Consider the following 20,475-nt stretch of genomic DNA (forward strand, 5'->3'; position numbering starts at 1 on the left):
GACAAATATACATAGGCAACTCAGTAACATTTCTGCAGAAACTGAGGAGACCTGCCCCAACCCCGTGATAGAAGGAGCAGGAGAACGATGGTGATAAATTTATTCATTACTAGACCATAGCTCCAAATACATAGAGATGTTTAAAATGAAAGTTGTCCAACGTGCCAGTGGTTTCAAGGGTCTTCGATCCCAGAGTGTTGCCTTTCCTCCAGAACTTGCATAAACCACATTGGGGAGTTTTCACTGTATTCCTCATTGCCACATTTATGTGTTACAAAGGTCTGGGCCAACATACAGAAATTATCAACACAACGCTAAAAGTCTGAGACTCACTGCATGTACCTCTATATATGGCACACCAGTCATGCCTTGACAGTTATACTTCAGATCTTACCCTGTCATAGGAAATTTACCTTGCAGCAGACAAACCTTGAGCTTCCTGACCAAGAGTTCAAGCAGATGGACAGTTTGCCAACTAGGAGATGATCAGGTTTCAATGGCATGCACCATGCCTATTATGCAGGATCTTTTCACTAAAGGGCCACATAGCCCCAGCAGTACTAAATGAATCAGTACATGTTCCAAAGTGAGTTGCTGTCCCTGATCAAGAACCAAATGCAGACAGCTGTGCTGTATAAGGAAACAGCGGCTCATTTCCTGTAAACTGCAGTGTGAGTATTACTCCATACACAACCAAAGTTGCATTTAGCCTCACTTGCGGTGGTTCAGGGTTGCTTGAAGCTTAACTCAGCAGATGCTCTCCTCTTGCTCAAGATTCAGATAGGGAGCTACCTGCAGGATTTTGCAACCATACGGGGAATTATTACTTTTGGTGCATGAGATCGAGACAACGTCAGAGAGGGTTCCCCTCTTCAATTCACACGTACCTCTTCAAGATTCCTTTGGATGGTCTAATTATTCTAATAACAGTTGCTTTACTACTCTATCCCTTTAGCCTCTACAGTGTAAGTATGAAACAAGTGGAATTTTTTTGATATTTTCATTTGCTTTTCCAGGTCTTTAAGCAGAAAGCTGCACAACTTGCTGAGAAGCTGCTGCCTTCCTTTAACACCCCTACAGGCATCCCTTGGGCAATGGTGAACCTGAAGAGGTGAGCTTATGTGCCTAATATTGCACATTACACTGAATGGAAGAGCAAGGAAAGAATAGGACTGCAGATATACTGCCTCTTTTGCTTCACTGGTGTCTAACTCCATCATGCATTAAAGTAGGAGGAGTGAAATCTACAGCATTTAGAGGCTTCAGAACTTTTTTGCAGTTCACAGGTGGCAGTATAACTGTAGTCTCAAAGCATAGGTGTACATCAGAACGTTGGATGAATGCACAGTAGAGGGAGTGAACCCTCCTGCAGTATTATTGAAAATGCTACATTATATTTTTGTACCTAAAGGCATCTATGTTTAGCAAGTTTCTTCTTTAAGAATTGACTTTCACTTTCAGTGCTTGATTTTGGTGTGATGTTTATGCATGAAAGAATGTGCATGCATCTTCATGCCTATGTCCATTGTGCATGTGTGTTCTGGGAACTGGAACATGCTTTGCAAATGCTGAAAAGTTAGCAAATCTGAGCAGCAGCATTCAAAACACAAACTGGTCTCAGATTGGTATGTACAATGTAACTACAGCCTAAGATTACAAATGCAGGGGGGGGGCATATCTTCAAATATTCTGAGAATTGTAGGGCATCTATTACTATTGTTTGGAAGGTACATGAATTATTTTACATTGCTGTTGTTAGAAGGTTAAGATTAATATCTTGGTTTAACTGACTCCCTGACATGTTCACCATAAAATAATCATTTGACATTTTTTTTTTAAAGATAAACTATTCTTTCTTGGAAGAATACGTGGGGACTAGTGTTTTACAGTGATTTTTTAAAAATCTATTATCTATATTACCATCTTTTCATTTTGAGCACTGAGAATGTCTGTTTTAAAATGAATTCTTGTTTGAAGATTTTTGGACATCTCTGCGCCAAAATCATCAATATTATGATTTTCTAGTTAATTCCAGGTATGCTTTGCATTAAGAAATATTTTATACTTATGCATATTTTCAAGGTGTGTTTAGAATATTTATCCGATCATTTTCTAATGCATGAAAACAAAGATGCTTTTTATAAACTTACTAATTATTAAACGGTTATCAGATTGTTTTAATTGTGGTTAAAAAGCATAGAGTTAAATCTTTTTACAAATCCTGGACTAGCAAATTATCAAGGAATTTGCTTATAGATACAATCCAATGATAACTGGTTTAACTTCTGTGGAGACCAAGGGGAAAGTTTATTCTATGGTAAGAAGAAATTTGTTATTAACAAGTATATCTCTAACTCTGAAAGGTCACTGAGAAGTACAATGTGCAACTGTGCAACTGTGCAACACACGTCTCATAATATATAACACCCAAATTCAGTGTGAAATCAATATGATGTAAAAATTCCAAGTTTGCCTGAAATTGACAGCATGAAAGAAGCACTAAGATTTAAAAAAAAAATTATATGTAAACTAATGATAAAGGTTTAACCCTGAAACTATCACGAGACCACCATTTGAGAAATAATTTAAAAAAAAGACAGATCATATGGGTCGTTTAGTGGCAACACGTGGTGGAGTGACAAAGTGATGTGTGAATGAAATATGGAACACTCTACAAAAAGTGTAGCATTTTATAGTTACAGTAACAGGGATTGTAGTAACAAGGTTGTAGCTAATAACTCTCCCTGGCCACTGCCTGAGGCTGAACCAGACCGTTCGCAACCATGGCGTCCTATTTGACCCTGAGATGAGCTTCCGACCACATATCCACTCCATCACCAAGACTGCCTACTTCCACCTCCGTAACATTGCCTGTCTCCGCCTCGTCTCAGCTCATTTGCTGCTGAAATCCTCATCTATGCCTTTGTTACCTCTAGTCTCAACTGTTCTAATGCTCTCCTGGCCGGCCTCCCATCTTCCACTCTCCATAAACATGAACTTATCCGAAACTCTGCTGCCCATATCCTAACGTGCACCAAGCCCTGCTCACCCAATTTAGGTCCCTGTGTTCACTGACCTACATTGGCTCGAATTCAAAATTCTCATCCTGGTTTTCAAATCCCTTCATGGCCTCACTCCTTCCGATCTCTGAAACCTCCTCCAACCCTGCAACTCTCCGAGATCTCTGCGCTCCTCCAATTCTTGCCTCTTGCGCATCCCCGATTTTAATCGCTCCACCGTTGGCAGCTGTGCCTTCAGCTGCCTAGGCCCTAAGCTCTGGAAATTCCCTCCCTAAATCCCTCCGCCGCTCTCCTTCTTTAAGACGCTCCTTAAAACCTACCTCTTTGACCGAGCTTTTGGTTAACTGTCCTAATATCTCCTATGTGGCTTGGTGTCATATTTTGTCTGATAATGCTCCTGTGAAGCGCCTTGGCACATTTTACTATTTTAAAAATCTTCTATGACAGCTATATATTACTGTCATTAATGTAGCTTTTGATGTCCACTCTGCATGTAATGGTTGGTCGTAATTGGGCAGAATCAAATACAGTATTTTCTGCAAATTGGTATTTGTTGGGATCAAACTTCATAAATTAGTGATTTGTTTGGAATAATGATCTTATTGCATAAAATGGAGCTGTACTTGAGTGTACCATCTTGCAAAACACACATTTGTGTAAACTCAAAAGTCAACCACTATCAGGGAGAGATTGAGCATGGGAGTTTAAATTACTGGCTTTCAAGTTTGAATCATTGGAATGTAATGATACAAAGTAAATGTCCACATTGCTAATACACAGTTGCGTATCTTAGAATGGTTTCTAGTGAAGACTATAAAAGGATATTGAAGAATTAGCCTTATATGATGACTTAATCTGATTGCTGAAAACCTACACAACCGCAAGTGACTACTTTATCTAACATAACCTTCGGTCATGTAACATAATCAGTGTTATCACTATATTACATTTATTCCATTTCTTTACATTTTTTTTCTCAAATAAGAATAGTGTCCGGTGTAAAGTAGGGAACAGTGGCCCCGATATTATCTCCTAGGTGGGAGGATTTGCGGACGGTAAACCCAGAAGTAAGGGTTTCCTGCCTGTCCTACCGATTTTTACGGTAGGATCTGTTTAAATTTTTTCAACAGGTCTGCTGCCCGATAGCCAGCCAGATTGACAGGCTGGCTGGCTGTTGGGCTGAAAAGCAGCTGGGGAGCAGATCGGCGGTAAGCCTGACATTGGGGTGGGGTTGGTCATTGGCTGCGGGTGTCAGACATCGCCGGGGTGGGGTGGGGGGGGTCAGCTGATCATGGGGGTCCCATCGTGTGGAGTAAATAGGGAAGCTTGGCGGGCTGGGGGGAAGCATTCCTGCTCCTCCTGGCTCACAAGTAGTGCTGTAAAGGATCCAGTCCTTCCCGCCTCCTTTTCAGGTTTGACGCGGCCAGGAAACCCAGCCTGCAGGTGTTAAAAATAAAACTTTAGTTAAAATGGAAGCATAAGTGTCTTTATTATGTAATTGTAAACAATTTTACAACACCAAGTTATAGTCCAGCAATTTTATTTTAAATTCACAAGCTTTCGGAGGCTACCTCCTTCCTCAGGTGAACGATGTGGATTATCAGGTGAATTATGTAACAGGAAGCAGTCAGGCAGTTGGATCAACAAATGACACCATGGAGGGAGGGTGGGTTGGAGATCCAGGTTTGATTCCTTCTCCCCATTGCAATGATTTCCAGCTCTCAGTCGTGCTTCTGCAGAAAGGTGATGCGTGGAGGCCAAGTGCCCACTGTTATATTTGCTGAGGGGTGAAGGAGAAGGTTTGGATGTCGGGGCTCCACTGAGGTGATATCGGTGCCTCATGGTAATCAGTAAAGAGCGCTGTTGCTGGTGCCTTTGGGAGGTGTTCCCTTTCCCCGTGCCTTTGGATACCTATGTCACACATACTTGAACCGTGCCTTGTAAATCGAGACACAGAGTACAAGAGTAAAGAGCTCATAATAAACTTGTACAAGGCAATAGTTAAGCCATAGTTTAGTACCGTGTGCCATTTTGGGCACTCCATTATAGAAAGGATATTAAAGCCGTAGAGATTATACAGGGTAGATTCACCAGGATATCAGGGATGGGAAACTATATGTATGATAGACTTGAGATACTGGGACTGTTTCTAATGGAGCAGAGAAAGATGAGGAGATTTAGTAGAGGTTTTTAAATTTTGAAGGATCTTGATGGACAGAATAGGGCAAGACAATTTCCTCTAGTTGGGGAGTTAGTGACAAGGGGTTATCAATTTAATACTGTCAGTAAGAGAGTGAAGAGAGGTTAACGCAGAGAATTGAGAGCATGAAATGCTTTGCCAGAGGGAGCAGTTGAGGCAGGAGCCATCGAATTTTTTTGAAAGGAAACTCTGATAACTTCTTGAAGCAGAGGAAGGTACAGAACTACGGAGGGAAACCAGGGCATTGGGTTTTTTGTTTCAAAAAGCCAGTGCACATGATGGGCCAAATGGCTTTCTTTTGTGCAGTAAACATCTGTAGTTCTATGATTTCTGAAAGCATAGAAAGAATTGGAGAATTATACTGAGAGAAAAATTTGCCATGCCAGATTTTCTAATACATGTTTGAACAGTCTTGATTCAGGAAGAGATTAACGGCATAAAAAGAACAGCATCTTAAAGTCAATGGAGGGTAGTTCAGCATGCAGGATTAGCAGTGTGTGATGCTTCATCAATGGTATTCCATATAGAATATTTGGATTACTACAAGTGTTAAGGTGCCACCCAGCAGCTCTTGTCTTCCTTGTGTAAATGAGGATTTCTGGTTTAAGCACTGCTAACTCTTGTCTGGTCATGATCTTGCAGAGCAGTGAAAGCCTGCCCATATTCTTAATGTTGTAAGGGATGGACTGTATAGCCTGGTGTAGAGCATTTTCATACTGTCCACTGGCTTTCCAAAAGTGAGAGGAAAAACTCTTCTGTGAAACCTGGCAAACAGAGTCACAATAATCCTTAACTGAATGGATATAAGGTTCAGAGAACACTGAAGGTGCCAATGGTAACGAGTAGAATTGCACATTCCCGTTCTTCTTCCAGCTTCTTCAACAGTTTTCCTATCTGGTTTTCCTGCATAGTACAGATCACCAAGTAGCAGAATGCTTATAACTGAAGGTAGCTTAGGTATCTTTTACAGAACAGTGGTGGATGGAAGACATCAAAGCCCATCTTTAATGATGGAGTATTGATTTGGCCTTTTCAGGCCTTAAGTCAAATTTGTTTGCTCATTGTCCCAACCTTTGACTATGATTCTGTTACTTTTTTATGTTTTAGAAGGGGATTTATCTACTATATCAAGAGTCTAGAAATGTCTAGGATTTGTGCTCTAACTTCATGTTGGACTTTGAGAGAATTGCTCTATTTCTATTACATTGCAATGATAGCATGGAGAGATGCTGCTTTGCTCTAAGACCAAATTGGTGACAAAAATTTTTGTAATTGAGATTTTCCAGAAGCTTCTTATTCACTGATTTTTATGAGCTTTGACGTGATGAGATGTGTGCTTACTTTTTCTTTGAAAATTCAGAATTACATTGAGTTACATTGAAACTACACCACAGAAACAGGCCATTCGGCCCAACTGGTCTGTGCCGGCATTAATGCTCCACACAAGCCGCTTCCCTCCGTACTTCATCTAACCGTTTCAGCGTACTCTTCTATCCCTAGCTCCCCCTTAAATGCATCTATGTTATTTGCCTCAACTACTCCTCGTGGTAGCGCGTTCCACATTCTTACCACTCTTTTTGGGTAAAGAAGTTTCTCCTGAATTCCCTATTGGATTTATTAGCGACTATTTTATATTTATGACCTCTAGTTTTGGACTCCCCCACAACTGGAAACATTTTCTCTACGTCTGCCCTATCAAACACTTTCATTATCTTAAATACCTCTATCAGGTCACCCCTCAGACTACTCTTTTCTAGAGAAAAGAGCCCCACCTGTTCAGCCTTTCTTGATAAGTATTTCCTCTCAGTTTTGGTATCATCCTTGTGAATCTTTTTTGCACCCTCTCCAGTGCCTCTATATTGTTTCTTTAATATGGAGACCAGAACTATGCACAGTACTTCAAGTGTAACCTAATCAAGGTTCTCTACAAGTTTAACATAACTTCTCTGCTTTTCAATTCTATCCTTCTAGAAAGAAATGAACCCCAGTGCTTGATTTGCCTTTTTTATGGCCTTATTATCCTGTGTTACTACTTTTAGTGATTGTACTTCCAAAACCCAAATCCAAATCCTTAATGTAAATTCTGAACAACAGTGGTCCTTGTGGAACACAACTTCCCACCTTTTGCCAGTCTGAGTAGCTACCCTTAACCCCCTACTCTCTGTTTTCTGTTTTGTAGCCAACTTGCTATCCATTCTGCTACCTGTACCCTAACTCCACACGCTCTGACCTTAGTCATGAGTCTACAATGCGGTACCTTAACGAAGGCCTCTTGAAAATCCAAATATATTACATCTACTGCAATACCCTTGTCTACTCTTGGTTACTTCTAGGGGAAATATGCACCAGTGAATATGAGCTGCCTTACCCAATTCCAAAGAGCAGATAACATTAGTTTTTCTCAAGCATGCATAAGTTAAACTTGTGCAAGTACAATTGCAGTCTGTCTTTTCCTCTTCCTCAAAATTAGTGCAAGTGGTGAAATGCGAGAGCAGGCTGGTTAAAATTGATGTAGTTCCATTTTAAAGCATCCTGCTATGCTATTTTTTTCAGAATAATTTGTCACAGAACATAACTTTTGGTGCAATCAGCGATGGAGCTTTGACTTGTTTTCCACATTTGTTCTTTGCTACTTGGCTGCAGACAAGGACACATAGTATGTTTAAGGAAAATGGGGTGGGGGGGTGGCGAGGGTGGGTGCCATTTGTAATTGAACCTGACTCTCTCTTTTCAGTGGGATAGGTCGTAATTATGTGTGGGCCTCGCAGCGAGCGAGCATTCTTGCAGAGTTTGGCTCTCTTCATTTGGAGTTCCTCCACCTTTCCTGTTTATTGGGGAATCCTGTTTATGAGGAGAAGGTAAAATCTGTGGTTACATGTTTGGGAGCAGATATGCCCAGTATCGATGTGCAACACTAAACTGCATTGCATGATTCTGAGAGTGGTCATGTTAACAGTTTTCTGCTGTTCATGTTGGTGTGTGTTTTTAATTTTTTTCTAACCCATTCCAGAGATGTTTCTCCATATAAACTTATGTTTTTAGCCAGAAGTCCTTCACTAAGTATTAGCCAGGACAGTACATTTTTTCACAAGTCATTGGTATAACTAATTTAGGGAGGTCATAGTATTTGTTGGCGTGGCATAAAATTTTGTTCTTACAGTATGACATTTTACACTGGTTAAACCTCAGTGGTGAATAATAATACTTAACAGTGATTATTCAGATTAATTACTTTAGAGGAAGGAATAGAATTATTAATCTTCAGTTTGTGAGTTTTGCTAATAGACTTTAAAAATGTACATATAAAGGTGAATTATCAACACTGTTGAGAAGCAAATTAATTTGCATGTCCAGAATGAAATCCTCCTTTTATTACATACTGTGTCAGCATGGTTCAGTTAGTCGCATGCTCACTTCTGGATTCGGGGTTTGAGCTGATAACCTAAACTGGCACTCAACTGCAGTGCTGGCAGAGTGCTGCATTGTTGGAAGTGCTGACCTTCAATTCAATGTCAAATGGAAGTGGTGTCTATCTTTTCTGGTGGCTTGGGTTAAAGATCAAGATCCCAAAGCATTATTTGAAGACTTAAAGGAACTTCTGTTGGTGTCATGAATGGCATTGCTCCTTCAACCAATATATCTTTTAAAAAAAAACACAGATCAACTGGTCATTCATCTCAGTTCTCTTTGTTGGATCTTGCTGTGCAAAAATGGCCGTCGCGTTTGTCTGCATATGCCACTGTATTTAAAAGTATGTGAAATACTTTGAGATATTTGAGGGATATAAAGTACGGCTTAAATTCAAGTCTTTATTTTCTTCCTATTCACTTTATTATTCAACTGGTCAGGGTTTTATTTTGCTTTTGTAATATTTACTCTTTTATTCCCCCAACACTTCAATGCCAATATCCATGGAGTCCTCCACAGTGGGGGAGGGTTGCACAGCCTTCATTGGTCATCCCATGAATAGTAGTGTAAATCTGTCTCCCTACAATCCGATTTCTTGATTGTGGACATGAAATGCAGAATAAATCCAAATCTGGTTAGTGCACTGTCCCAATATCAGTTGCATTTAGTAGCAGTGCTAAATTGAGAGCCATTTCTTCACCTATTGCCTTCCAAAAGTTGATTAAAAACCATCATAGGGTGTTCCAATTGTAGACCTCTTCTGACCTAGCACCCCTCTCCGAATTGACTCAGGAAATAATGCAATTTGCTCATTTGAGGAAGGTGCAACTAGAATTCAAATTTTGAGTGCAGTATTTGAATTGTTTTGTTTACAGGCTGTAACTAACCAAAATAGATTTTCTTAATTTATGCAAGGAAAAATGCTTCAGTAACTATAACCCTATAACATTAGCAGTGTTATCAAACTGTACATGTAACTGAAGAGAGGTTAAGAACTTTACATTAATAAGTTAGTCACCAGTATCAGAAATTTGTGTGGCATGTTGAATAAACTAAACAAAGCCTAGAAAATCTTTAAGACTAGAGTAAGTCACTCCCCAAATCTTGGTTAATGTCTGTAGTCCTAACCGGTTCCACTTATAATTGGAATATCTTATGATGAATTTGTCATCATATAAGGTGACAAATGGAGTGTTGGGGGGGAGGGTGGTTGTAAGGGCTTGAGAAGATTACAGAGATAGGAAAGGGTGAGGACATGAAGGGATTTAAACAGGATGAGAATTTTAAATTTGGGGGACTGGGAGCCAATGTAAGTCAGCGAGGACAGGGGTGATGAATGAATGGGACTTAGTGCGGGATAAGATACAGGCAGCAGAGTTGCCTTGCATTATCATCCCTTTTGTCATTTAATCACTCCTGCTTTCCACCTTATCAGAGACCTTCCTGGTTGTTCTTTCCTCCCCTCCCCTTCCTCCCCCCCCCTTCCTCCCCCCCCCCCCCCCACCTTTCTCTGGCTCTGTACTTGCTTAAAAACTGTTTAACCCTCAACTTCTTCCAGTTCTGACAAAGGGTCATCAACCTGAAATGTTAACTCTGTTTCTTTCTCCATAGATGCTGCCTGACTTGCTGAGTATTTCCAGCATTTCTGTCTTTATTTCAGATTTCCAGCATCTGCAATATTTTGCTTTTGATTGAGAGTTTTGGATGAGTTGAAGTTTACGAAGGGCTATAGGATGGGAGGCCGGCCAGGAGATCATTGGAATAGTTGAGTCCGGAAGTGACAAAGGCATGAATGAGGATTTCAGCAGCAGATGGACTGAGGCAAGGGTGGAGACGGGCAACGTTAGAGGTGGAAGTTGACGGTCTTTGTGATGGAGAGGATATGTGGTCAGAAACTCAACCGGGGTTAAATAGGATACTGAGGTTGCAAAAAGTCTGGTTCAGTGGCCGGGGAGGGAGATTCAATTGGTGGCGGGGGCCTTTGAGTTTGTGGTGGGGTTGAAGACAATGGCTTTAATCTTACTAGTGTTTAGCTGCAGGAAATTGTGGCTCATCCAAAACTGAGTGTCAGATAAGCAGCCTGATGACAGAGGCAGTGAAGGGGCTGAGACGGATGGAGGAGTGGTAGTACTGGGTGTCATCAGTATATATTTGGAAGCTGACCCCATGTCTTCGGATGATGTCGCCAAGGAGCAGCATGTAGATGAGGAAGAGGAGGGAACCAAAAATAGATCACTGGGGGTCTCTGGAGGAAACAGTGCGGGGTTGGTAAAGTGAGCTGTGGAACACTTCTAGACCATAGAACAGGACAAGCCAATATGATTGAGCAACACTCTGGTGGTCTGCTACTCAACAAATGCGTGGACTCTCTTGCCTCTTTTGTTGAGATACTGTCCTAACGTGATGGTTTCTGGGACATGAGATTATTCTTTGGGCTCAGCGTTTAGCCTGGATAGAACATGAAATGGCAAATTCTGACATTTTACAGTTCACTCTCACGAGTAAAGGATTCACAGAAATAGTTCATGACATTTTCAGGAGTTAATAATCTGGATCCACCGTTTTGCCCTTTTGGACTGTTATTAACACCCATATTACTGCTCAATGACAGAGGCCATGCCAACCTGGAAGCTGGATTGTCTTTCCTTTTATGTACTTGTTTCCTCCATTTCTTCTGATCTCAAGTAGCTCAAAAGATAAGGGCAGACAGAGTAAAGGTTTTACTGGTAACCCATTAATGGTCCTGCAGATCTTGGTTCTCACATGTTGTAGCAATAAGTACAGACAGGTTCCCACAGTCTTGCATAAGGGATCTCCTCTCACAATTGGAGGGGTGTTCAAATGTTGTATCTGAACCTGGAAATGTTACAGTTAATGGCCTAGTTGTTGAAAAGTAATAACTGTTAAAACTACCTTCTATCCTTGATGGTAGATACCTTGATTAATTTATGTATGGCATCCACTAACAGAGCTTATAACACAAATTGGAAGAAGTTTTGCAGTGTTCTATTAAATCAGTTCAACCTATCTCTTTTGATGACCCCCATTCCTCATTTTGCGGTATGTCCAATATTTGTTCAGCATTGGTTTAAAACCTAATTCTGTTCAGGTTCATGTTATGCCATTTCAGTCATTCACGTCACTTTGCATTTGGATCATTAGATGATCACCTGTTAGTGACCTGTTTTATGGAAACTGTTATAATTATGTAAATTGTAGGCGCTCTCTGGCTCACAATTGGGATATTAATTTAGAGACATAAAGCATAGCCACTGATGTTTTATAGATAAGCATGATGGCCAATCTGCACACAGCTGGATCCCACAAACAGCAAATTAGATAAATGACCACTTAATCTGTTTTGGTGAAATTGGTTGATGAAGGTTGGCCAGATACCAAGGGCGTTTCCCGCTCTACTCCGAATAACGTCATGGGATTTCTTTACATCCACCTCTGAAAGACAGCACCTCCAACGATGTAGCAACTTCCTCAGTACTGCATTGATGTGTCAAACTAGATTACTTGTTCAAGTCCTGGTGCAGGACTTGAGCCCACAGCATCGAACCGCAAGGCCTTATTGAAATCAGCTATATTTGATTTGGCATTCAGATAGGGCAGTCCTTAGGACTGTGTTTTTACCTATGGTAACTTTCCAGTTTCATTTGGGTCAAAAAATTGACCTTTTTTATCTGCTGCCACACTGGATTGTCACTTCAACTGTATAGGTGCCTTGAGACCTAAATTATTCTGCCTTGCTCAGAGCAATTTAAGCAGCCTCGTTTGGTTTCCCTTTGTGCAAGGACCCAAGGCATACAGGGAACAAAAGAGATAGCCAAATGAATGGTTGACGGTATCCACTGTTAGTATCTCGAAAGAAGAAGCCTGCGTTAACTGTCAATCCAGAGATGCTTCCTAGGCACCTCTTAATCAGGCTCCGATTGATTTTATATGCGTCTGCTACAAGGAGCAATCCTCATATTTATTAAACATTACTATCTATATCTATATACAACAATGCTTCTGACAGCATTTCTGATAAGTGGTATTCAGTCCCACGCAGGTGTTTTCCCTTCCTAAATCTGTGCATCTAAGGTATTCTCTTAGTGTGGGGAGGATGCAAAAATAGATTACCTACTTGGTAGAATTGTCTTCATTCTTCAAATAAAGTGCTTTTTCACACTACAATCCCAGCTATCGGCATTGCGGGGTTATCGTTTTTGGGGCGTTAGTCCCAAGTGAAGTTTAACTTCATTTAAAAATAAATCGGAGCAATGGAACAGAACCCTGGAGCCTTAAACAGTGTAGGAATACAAGGCACTGCTTATCTGACATCATGACAACATTTTCTTTTGCATGCTCAGCACATGGTTTTCCTCAGAACCTATTAAGTTAGGCAATATTTCTATGGTGTGTGAAGGTTGTATATCAAAGAATGAAGAAATCCTTACTGGGTAGGTAATCTGTCTATATAGTGATAAATAATTAAAATAATGTTAACCTAAAACCAAAATTTATGTTCAGTTTTCCATGCTGATGTTTGTGTAGATTTGGCTGTGTTACTTGCAGTATATGTAGTTGATATTTTGTCTGGATGCAGGCTAGACCAAAGCTGAGGCTGGGTTCAAGGTCAGATTTGGGGTTTGATGTGGGCAATACTGGTCTGGAATGGTTGGCAGGGTTGAGACTGGGCCCAGGGTTGGATGTGGGCATGGTAGGTTGGGCTAGGCCTAGAATCGAGGGCATAGTATGGCTAATGGTCAGACTTGTAACAGGGAAGGTGGGTATGGAGTCGGTGTGGGAATGGCTGGCGCTAAGTGTGGGATCATAAATGGTTGGTTGCCGCTAAATTTACTCTAATCAACGAAAATAGTAGGGAGCAGTGACCAATGAAAACAGGTTACCGAGACCAATGATGGGGGAAATTTTGAAATCATATGGCTCCCATGGACTATTCAGCTCATTATAAATGAACACTTAGCTGAGGATGGACTGACATTCACATAGATACAGAAACCAGACAGTTTTGAGTTGTCATTTTGGTTGCATTGAAATTGGTGGTAAAATTCAGTTGATACACCTCTCTGGAAGCAGTTCTATCAGTTTTTAAAGGTAGTAATGTGAGGGATGTTGCAAATAAAGTCTTACAAAAAGAGTATAGCTTTTTTGCATGGTAAAATGTTAGGAAGTTATCTGTATAATACATACTTTTGATGGAGGAGAGAATCTAATGGCAGCTTTCACATGTTAATTAGTCAAAGAAATTGTTACAAGACAACAACTATAAGCATTTAAGATGAAATGGAGATAATGGCTGATACAATGCCACTGTTGGTCATCAGATATTTATTTTGAGAGTTCAGAGCCTCAATATTTGCAGGGAGGCAGGGAGGGAGCAGGGACGCATGTTTGTGGCTGGAAATGCTGGCAACGCGGAGGATTGAACAGCAGGACCTCATTATCATTTTTTTAAACTCCATTTCCCGGCTGGTAGCCGGCCAGATTGAGAGGCTGGCCGGCTGCCAGGCGGAAAGCCTGCTGTACAAGGTCACAGCCGGGGACCCTAGGGGCCTCGGCAGTCAGAAAAGATAAGGGCATGGTTGGGGGACGCTCAGAGGGCGCCAAGGAGGGAAAGATTAGGCACACTGGTGGGGGTCAGCTGATCGCAGGGAGAGTCGGCCGATCACTGAGGGGATGTGGGTGGAGGGGGAGGGAGGCAGATCGCGGGGGGTCAGAAGATCGCGGCAGAAGATTTGCTTGGGGGGGCCCGAGGGTAGCACTCTTGCTCCTCCTGGCCCACAAGCAATGCTAGAAAAGCACTTAACTGCTGGAGCCAGCATCTCCCAGCTCCCTTCAGTTGCCAGGTATCTCGAGCCCTGGGATACCCGGCCCACAGCCATTAAATTCAAATTGGCTCGCAAAATCTGTGGAACAGAGCCTTATTTAAATATTATAATCACGGACCTCTCCAGAGCGGGTTACTTGGACGCCCCCCCCCCCCAATCTGCTGCAGTTAAACTGGAAGTAGACATATTTACTGATTTAGCCCCTCCCTCCCCGACCCTCTCGTCCGTCTTGGGGGTAATTTTAACCCACCAAGTGGTCTACATTGAAAGTTTTTTTTTCTCTCCCTAAAATGGCTATTTATAGTACCCCTGATTAATAGTCCCAATTCCTGGGATGAGAGGGTTGTCCTATGATGAGAGACTGAGTAAAATGGGCCTATATTCTCTGGAGTTTAGAAGAATGAAAGGTGATCTCACTGAAGCATATAAGATTCTGAGGGGGCTTGACAGGGTAGATGCTAAGAGGTTGTTTCCCTGGCTGGAGAGTCTAGAACTAGGGTGCATAGTCTCAGGATAAAGGGTCGGCCATTTAAGACTGAGATGAGGAATTTCTTCACTCAGAGGGTTGTGAATCTTTGGTATTCTCTACCCCAGAGGGCTGTGAATGCTGAGTCATTGAATATATTCAAGGCTGAGATAGATAGATTTTTGCACTCTAGGGGAATCTAGGGATATGGGTTCGGGCGGGAAAGTGGAGTTGAGGTCAAAGATCAGCTATGATCTTATTGAATGGCGGAGCAGGCTCGAAGGGCTGTGTGGCCTACTCCTGCTCCTATTTCTTATGTTCTTATGTCATTAGAATCTGTTTGCTTGCAGTTTTCAGTGTGCTGCTAACTGGCTTTGCTCTTCTGTTTGTGATTATATGTTTGTCCTTGCCTGGGTTCTTGCATTGCCAGTGGTGTTGGACGGAACTGGGGCTGGGCATCTGCTGGGAGTAGCATTTTGTCAGAATTTGGGACTCTGCATTTGGAGTTTGTACATCTGAGCTACCTGACAGGGGACCCCATCTACTACAAAAAAGTAAGTGAGTGCTAGGCACATTTATTATGTAGAATAGTACTACCCATATCATAATGCTATATTATAAAATGTAAGATACGACTGAACATGAACTTTCAACTTCTCATACTTAATATGTTGTGGGAGTCTATCAAACAGTTGCTTGGCTCCTGAGAAGCAATATCAATAAGAACTGTTATTTAAAAACCTCAGTTATTGACCAACAGGTCTATCTTGGCATCGAATTTTCATTAAGAAATTTAAGTGATGGGCAATGCTGACACCAAGATTAAAAAGAGCAGGAGAGAATTCAACTGATAGTGGTTATGTGATGCAAAGCTTGGGTTTAAAAGCCTGTAGATTAAAGGAAAAAGGGAAGACTGTCATGGGTACAGTAGTCTTGTGGTATAGTAGTCTTATGGTATAAGATTCACAACCCCAAGATCATGCATTCAAATCCCACTGCATCAAGTTTTAAAATTGAATTAAATAAATCTGGTAATTTGTTGGCTAACACCAGAAAATGACCACAAAAGCAGCCAGATTGTCATAAAAACCCAACTGGTTCACTAATGTCCTTCAGGGATGGAACTTGCCACCCCTACCACATGTGAGTCCCTGGTTTACTCTTAATGCCCTCACGACAAATATGGATGGACAATAAATACAGCCTTTCCAATGTGGCCCACATCCCAAGAATTTAGAAAAGGAAGACTGAGAGATAAGGACTTCCACAGTTCTGAGGGTTCTGGGAAATACTGGTAGGATAGGTTTGATTCATACAATTTTGTGTATGGAGACTTGAAACAAAAATCCTTCAATTAGTGTAATTTTAGCCATGAATTATAAAAAAGGTTAATCTTTTGAGGACAGAAAATATTCATTGCAAATTTTTAATTATGGACATTCACCATAACTGAAAGTATTCTGCAATAGAATTGGAGGTATATATAGAACCCTTGAGCTCTTTTAATTTATAATAATCTTGGAATTAACAAAAATCACAAATTCTGGTTTAGAAGTGATTCTTGAGCAGTCAAACCTGAATCTGCAGTAGCATAGCTGTCTTGATCAGATCAGTGTAGTTCGTCTGAGGCCCAAATGGAATGATTCTTGAACATTCCAATGTCATGTCTGATGAGAATCATTAGTTCTTAGCCACCAGACTTAGCCTATTGACTCACAGCAAGTGCACACCCTGCATACTAATGCATGTTATTGATGTTGATAGGGGGTAGCTTATTTGACCATCTTAGCTCAGGAGAAAGGCAGTACGTAGAGGATAGGCCTGGTATCCTGTAAATTACAGCTTTCCAATCAGATGTTCAGAGGGTTCAAGTCCTAGGACTGCTTGATACTTGAATCTGCTTGTCTTAGTTCCACACTGTAAGTGTGTTTGTGACAGAGTAGCTTTAACAATAGTAATGGTGAAGGCCTGGACTTGGATCACCTGCACTGTTATCTGAAAGAAATGTGAAATGGAAGAAGGTGAGAGAGGTGATTGATAAATTTGTGGAAATAATATGGTAGTAAAAAAACATTGATGATTGAGAATGGGCAGAAGTTGTACCGGGATTGATGAAATACATCTTGAAACTAATTGCAGGTGTTGCACATTCGGAAGTTGTTGCAGAACATGGATAGACCTAATGGTCTGTATCCCAACTACCTTAATCCAAGGACAGGGCGTTGGGGCCAACGTGAGTACTATTTTATACTTCAAGAATAATAATTGTTCACATTACCATGAGGCAGATGTTAGATCATGCTAATTGTGCAAACTGCTTTTGAAATTTAATGCATTTAATTTTTAAAATCCTGTACGATATCTTTTTGTTTCCTGGTGTGCTCCAAGGGTAACTTTGGAAGGCTCTGCTCCCAACATGGAGCCCAGGTAGCACAATACATTCATTGGAAAATCAGAGCTACAACTCTATCTCCACTACCACACTCACCGCTGGTGAGGCCCTGTGCTGGGAGCAGAGCCTTTTAAAATTACACCTTATAGCTGAAAGTAGCCAATTCTGTTTACCTAGCTCTAATTTTCAAAAAAAATTGTATGTTTTTTTTGGGGGTTCATAAGTTAAACTTCTAAGCTCTACTTTGTCAATCTGATGATTAACAATACTGCTTCCCCTTTGCCCCACATGTTACTTTTTACTTTACTTTTTAAAAGAAGACACTGAAACATATGGTCTCTCAAAAGGCTCAACTTATTCTTAGTGCTGCCGAAGAACATTTCTTTTCCCCGCTTTCAAAAGCAGTTGAAATAATTGGAGGAGATCGTGACTTTGTGCAATATTGTAAAACAGGTGACAGCAAGTCAGCAGCCCGTTTTACATCTCTCCCGATTTTTTATTTCCATTGAGTTCATTAGAATTAAAAATCGGGAGCGATGTAAAACGGGCTTCCGACACGCTATATCACCCTTTTATACTATTGCACAAAATCACTATCAACCCCATTCATTTTCATTGTCCAAAATTTACTCAAGATAGATCGTTGGGCAGGCTAACACAAATTATGATAACTGGCTGGCAAATGTAAGTTCAAAAAATTCTGAACCATATTTATGTTCTGGGCCCAGCATTAACTTTGTGCACTCCTGGTTAGGAAATTGGCTGAGCGGCAGGAAATGGAGAGTAAGGAATAATGGGCAGGTACTCAAATTGGCAGAATGTGACTAGTGATGTCCCACAGGGATCTGTGTTGGAGCCTCAGCTACTCACTATTTACTAACAACTTAGATGACGGGATGGAGAGCCACATATCCAAGTTTGCCAATGACACAAAGATAGGCAGCATTGTAAGCAGTGTAGACGAAAATATAAAATTTCAGAGAGATATTAATAGATTAAGTGAATGGGCAAAACTGTGGCAAATGGATTTCAATGTAGGCAAGTGCGAGGTCATCCACTTTGGACCTAAAAAGGATAGATCAGAGTACTTTCTAAATGGTGAAAAGCTCGAAACAGTAGCAGTCCAAAGAGACTTAAGGGTCTATGTACATAGATCATTAAAATGTCATGTACAGGTATAGAAAATAATCAAAAAGGCTAATTGAATGCTGGCCTTTATATCTAGAGGACTAGAATACAATGGGGTAGAAATTATGCTACAGCTATACAAAGCCCTGGTTAGACCACACCTGGAGTACTGTGTTCAGTTCTGGGCACCGCACCTTAGGAAGGATATATTGGCCTAGGAGGGAGTGCAGCATGGATTTACTAGAGTGATACCTGGACTCCAAGGGTTAAATTACGAGGAGAGATGGCATAAAGTAGGGTTGTATTCCCTGGAATTTAGAAGATTAAGGGGTGATTTGATCAAAGTTTTCAAGATATCAAAGGGAATCGATAGGGTAGATAGAGAGAAACTATTTCCACTGGAGTGTAGGAGTAGAAGACAAAGCCTCAAAATTAGAGCCTGGACTTTCAGGAGTGAAGTTAGGAAACACTTTTACACGCAAAGGGTGGTAGAAGTTTGGAACTCTTCTGCACGCGGCAGTTGATGTTAGCTCAATTGTTAATTTTAAATCTGAGATTGATAGATTTTTGTTAATCAAAGGTATTAAGGGATATGGAGCAATGGCGGGTATATGGAGTTAGTTCACAGATCAGCCATGGCGGAACAGGCTCGAGGGGCTAAATGGCCTACTCCTGTTCCTATTTTATGTTGTTTGGTGAATTCCCCTTTTAGAGTGTTAGTGCTGGCTAATAGAATACTTTTCTGATTCTCTATGTTCATGTCCAATACCATGGGATTGGTTCCAATCAAATATAATATGATCCAGATCTAAAATAAAGCGCTCTCTACTACTCCTTAATAACATATATTAAACCAAAACTTCTGGCCAGAAGAACTGCACCTTTCTCATTTTCTATACTAATCATTAATTTGACTTATCTGAGACTCCGGATATGTGCGGAATCGTTTTGCTAAGAGTCCAACTATTAAAAGCTAGGTAGCGACTGTCCAAGTCCTTTTGCATATGTTCCTATTAGCTAAAGTATTAGTAGTTCCCTTACAGTGTAGAAATTGACTAGATCAAAATGATTTAGAAATCAACAAAGCAAATAATGTTAAATTATTAGTGCTGGGTGTTATGAAAAGCGACCCTATTCCCTTCATTGATTTGCTTCATTTCTGTAATTGAACTTTATAGAATGTAACTTCCCTTCCATTCCTTTTTTGTTCCCTTTTTTTCATCTTTTTCATTATTTATTGAGGTTGAAATGGCTCACTAGTAATCTATGTTTGTCCATCAATAGCACCATAACTGACATGTATATTAAATTGGCTTGAAGCCTTATCTTAATACTAGTAATGTAGAAATAATTCTGGTACAGTTCTGTGTTAATTTTGAGTGTGAAACCAAATTAAGGTTTATATTCTGTGTGTAGTATTACTGCAGTGATGGGGCAGTAGCCATTGTGGCATTACAGTTGCAACAGTGATTTAAATTAATGGCCCTGCACGTGGTTAAGTATTATATGCCAAAGGTCAAATCATTAGCAAAAAGACATAATTAGTGTTTGATGTGAAAAAAGTGAATAGTGAATTCCAGGTATGTGGCTTTTTGGAGACATTAGGTGAGTCAGGCAGGCACAAATAGTGTTAATGGGGTCGAAAACAGGCACCATTACGGATTTCTGGGGAGTTCGTTTGCTCATGTCTTTTAATCACAATATCATAGGTACAGCGCAGGAGGAGGCCATTCGGCCCATCGTGTCTGTGCCGGCTCTTTGAAAGAGTTATCCAATTGGCCCCATTCCCCTGCTCTTTCTACATAGCCCAGTAATTTTTTTCCCTTGAAATATTTATCTAATTCCCTTTTGAAAGTTACCGCTGAATCTGCTTCCACCACCCTTTCAGGCAGTGCATTCCAGACCATACAACTCACTGCGTTAAAAAAAATAGTTCCTCGTGTTGCCTCTGGCTCTTTTGCCTATCACCTTAAATCTGTGTCCCCTGGTTACAGACCCTTCTGCCACTGGAAACAGTT

General features: G+C 40.8%; 1 protein-coding gene across 2 annotated transcripts in view; it reads left to right on the top strand.

The window, feature by feature from the left end:
• Window positions 1-20,475, top strand: part of man1a2 (mannosidase, alpha, class 1A, member 2) — a 142,810-nt gene that overhangs the window by 96,721 nt on the left and 25,614 nt on the right. Inside the window, exons 6-8 of one of the 2 annotated variants that reach the window (XM_067992950.1) lie at window positions 1,017-1,111; window positions 7,955-8,078; window positions 17,077-17,170. In XM_067992950.1, coding sequence (XP_067849051.1) covers window positions 1,017-1,111; window positions 7,955-8,078; window positions 17,077-17,170 — 313 coding nt within the window. Of the gene's footprint in view, window positions 1-1,016; window positions 1,112-7,954; window positions 8,079-15,367; window positions 15,492-17,076; window positions 17,171-20,475 lie in introns of both variants that reach the window. The other variant, XM_067992949.1, reaches the window with a different exon arrangement.

Source organism: Heptranchias perlo, chromosome 11 (assembly GCF_035084215.1).
Source record: "Heptranchias perlo isolate sHepPer1 chromosome 11, sHepPer1.hap1, whole genome shotgun sequence".
NCBI lineage: Eukaryota > Metazoa > Chordata > Chondrichthyes > Hexanchiformes > Hexanchidae > Heptranchias > Heptranchias perlo.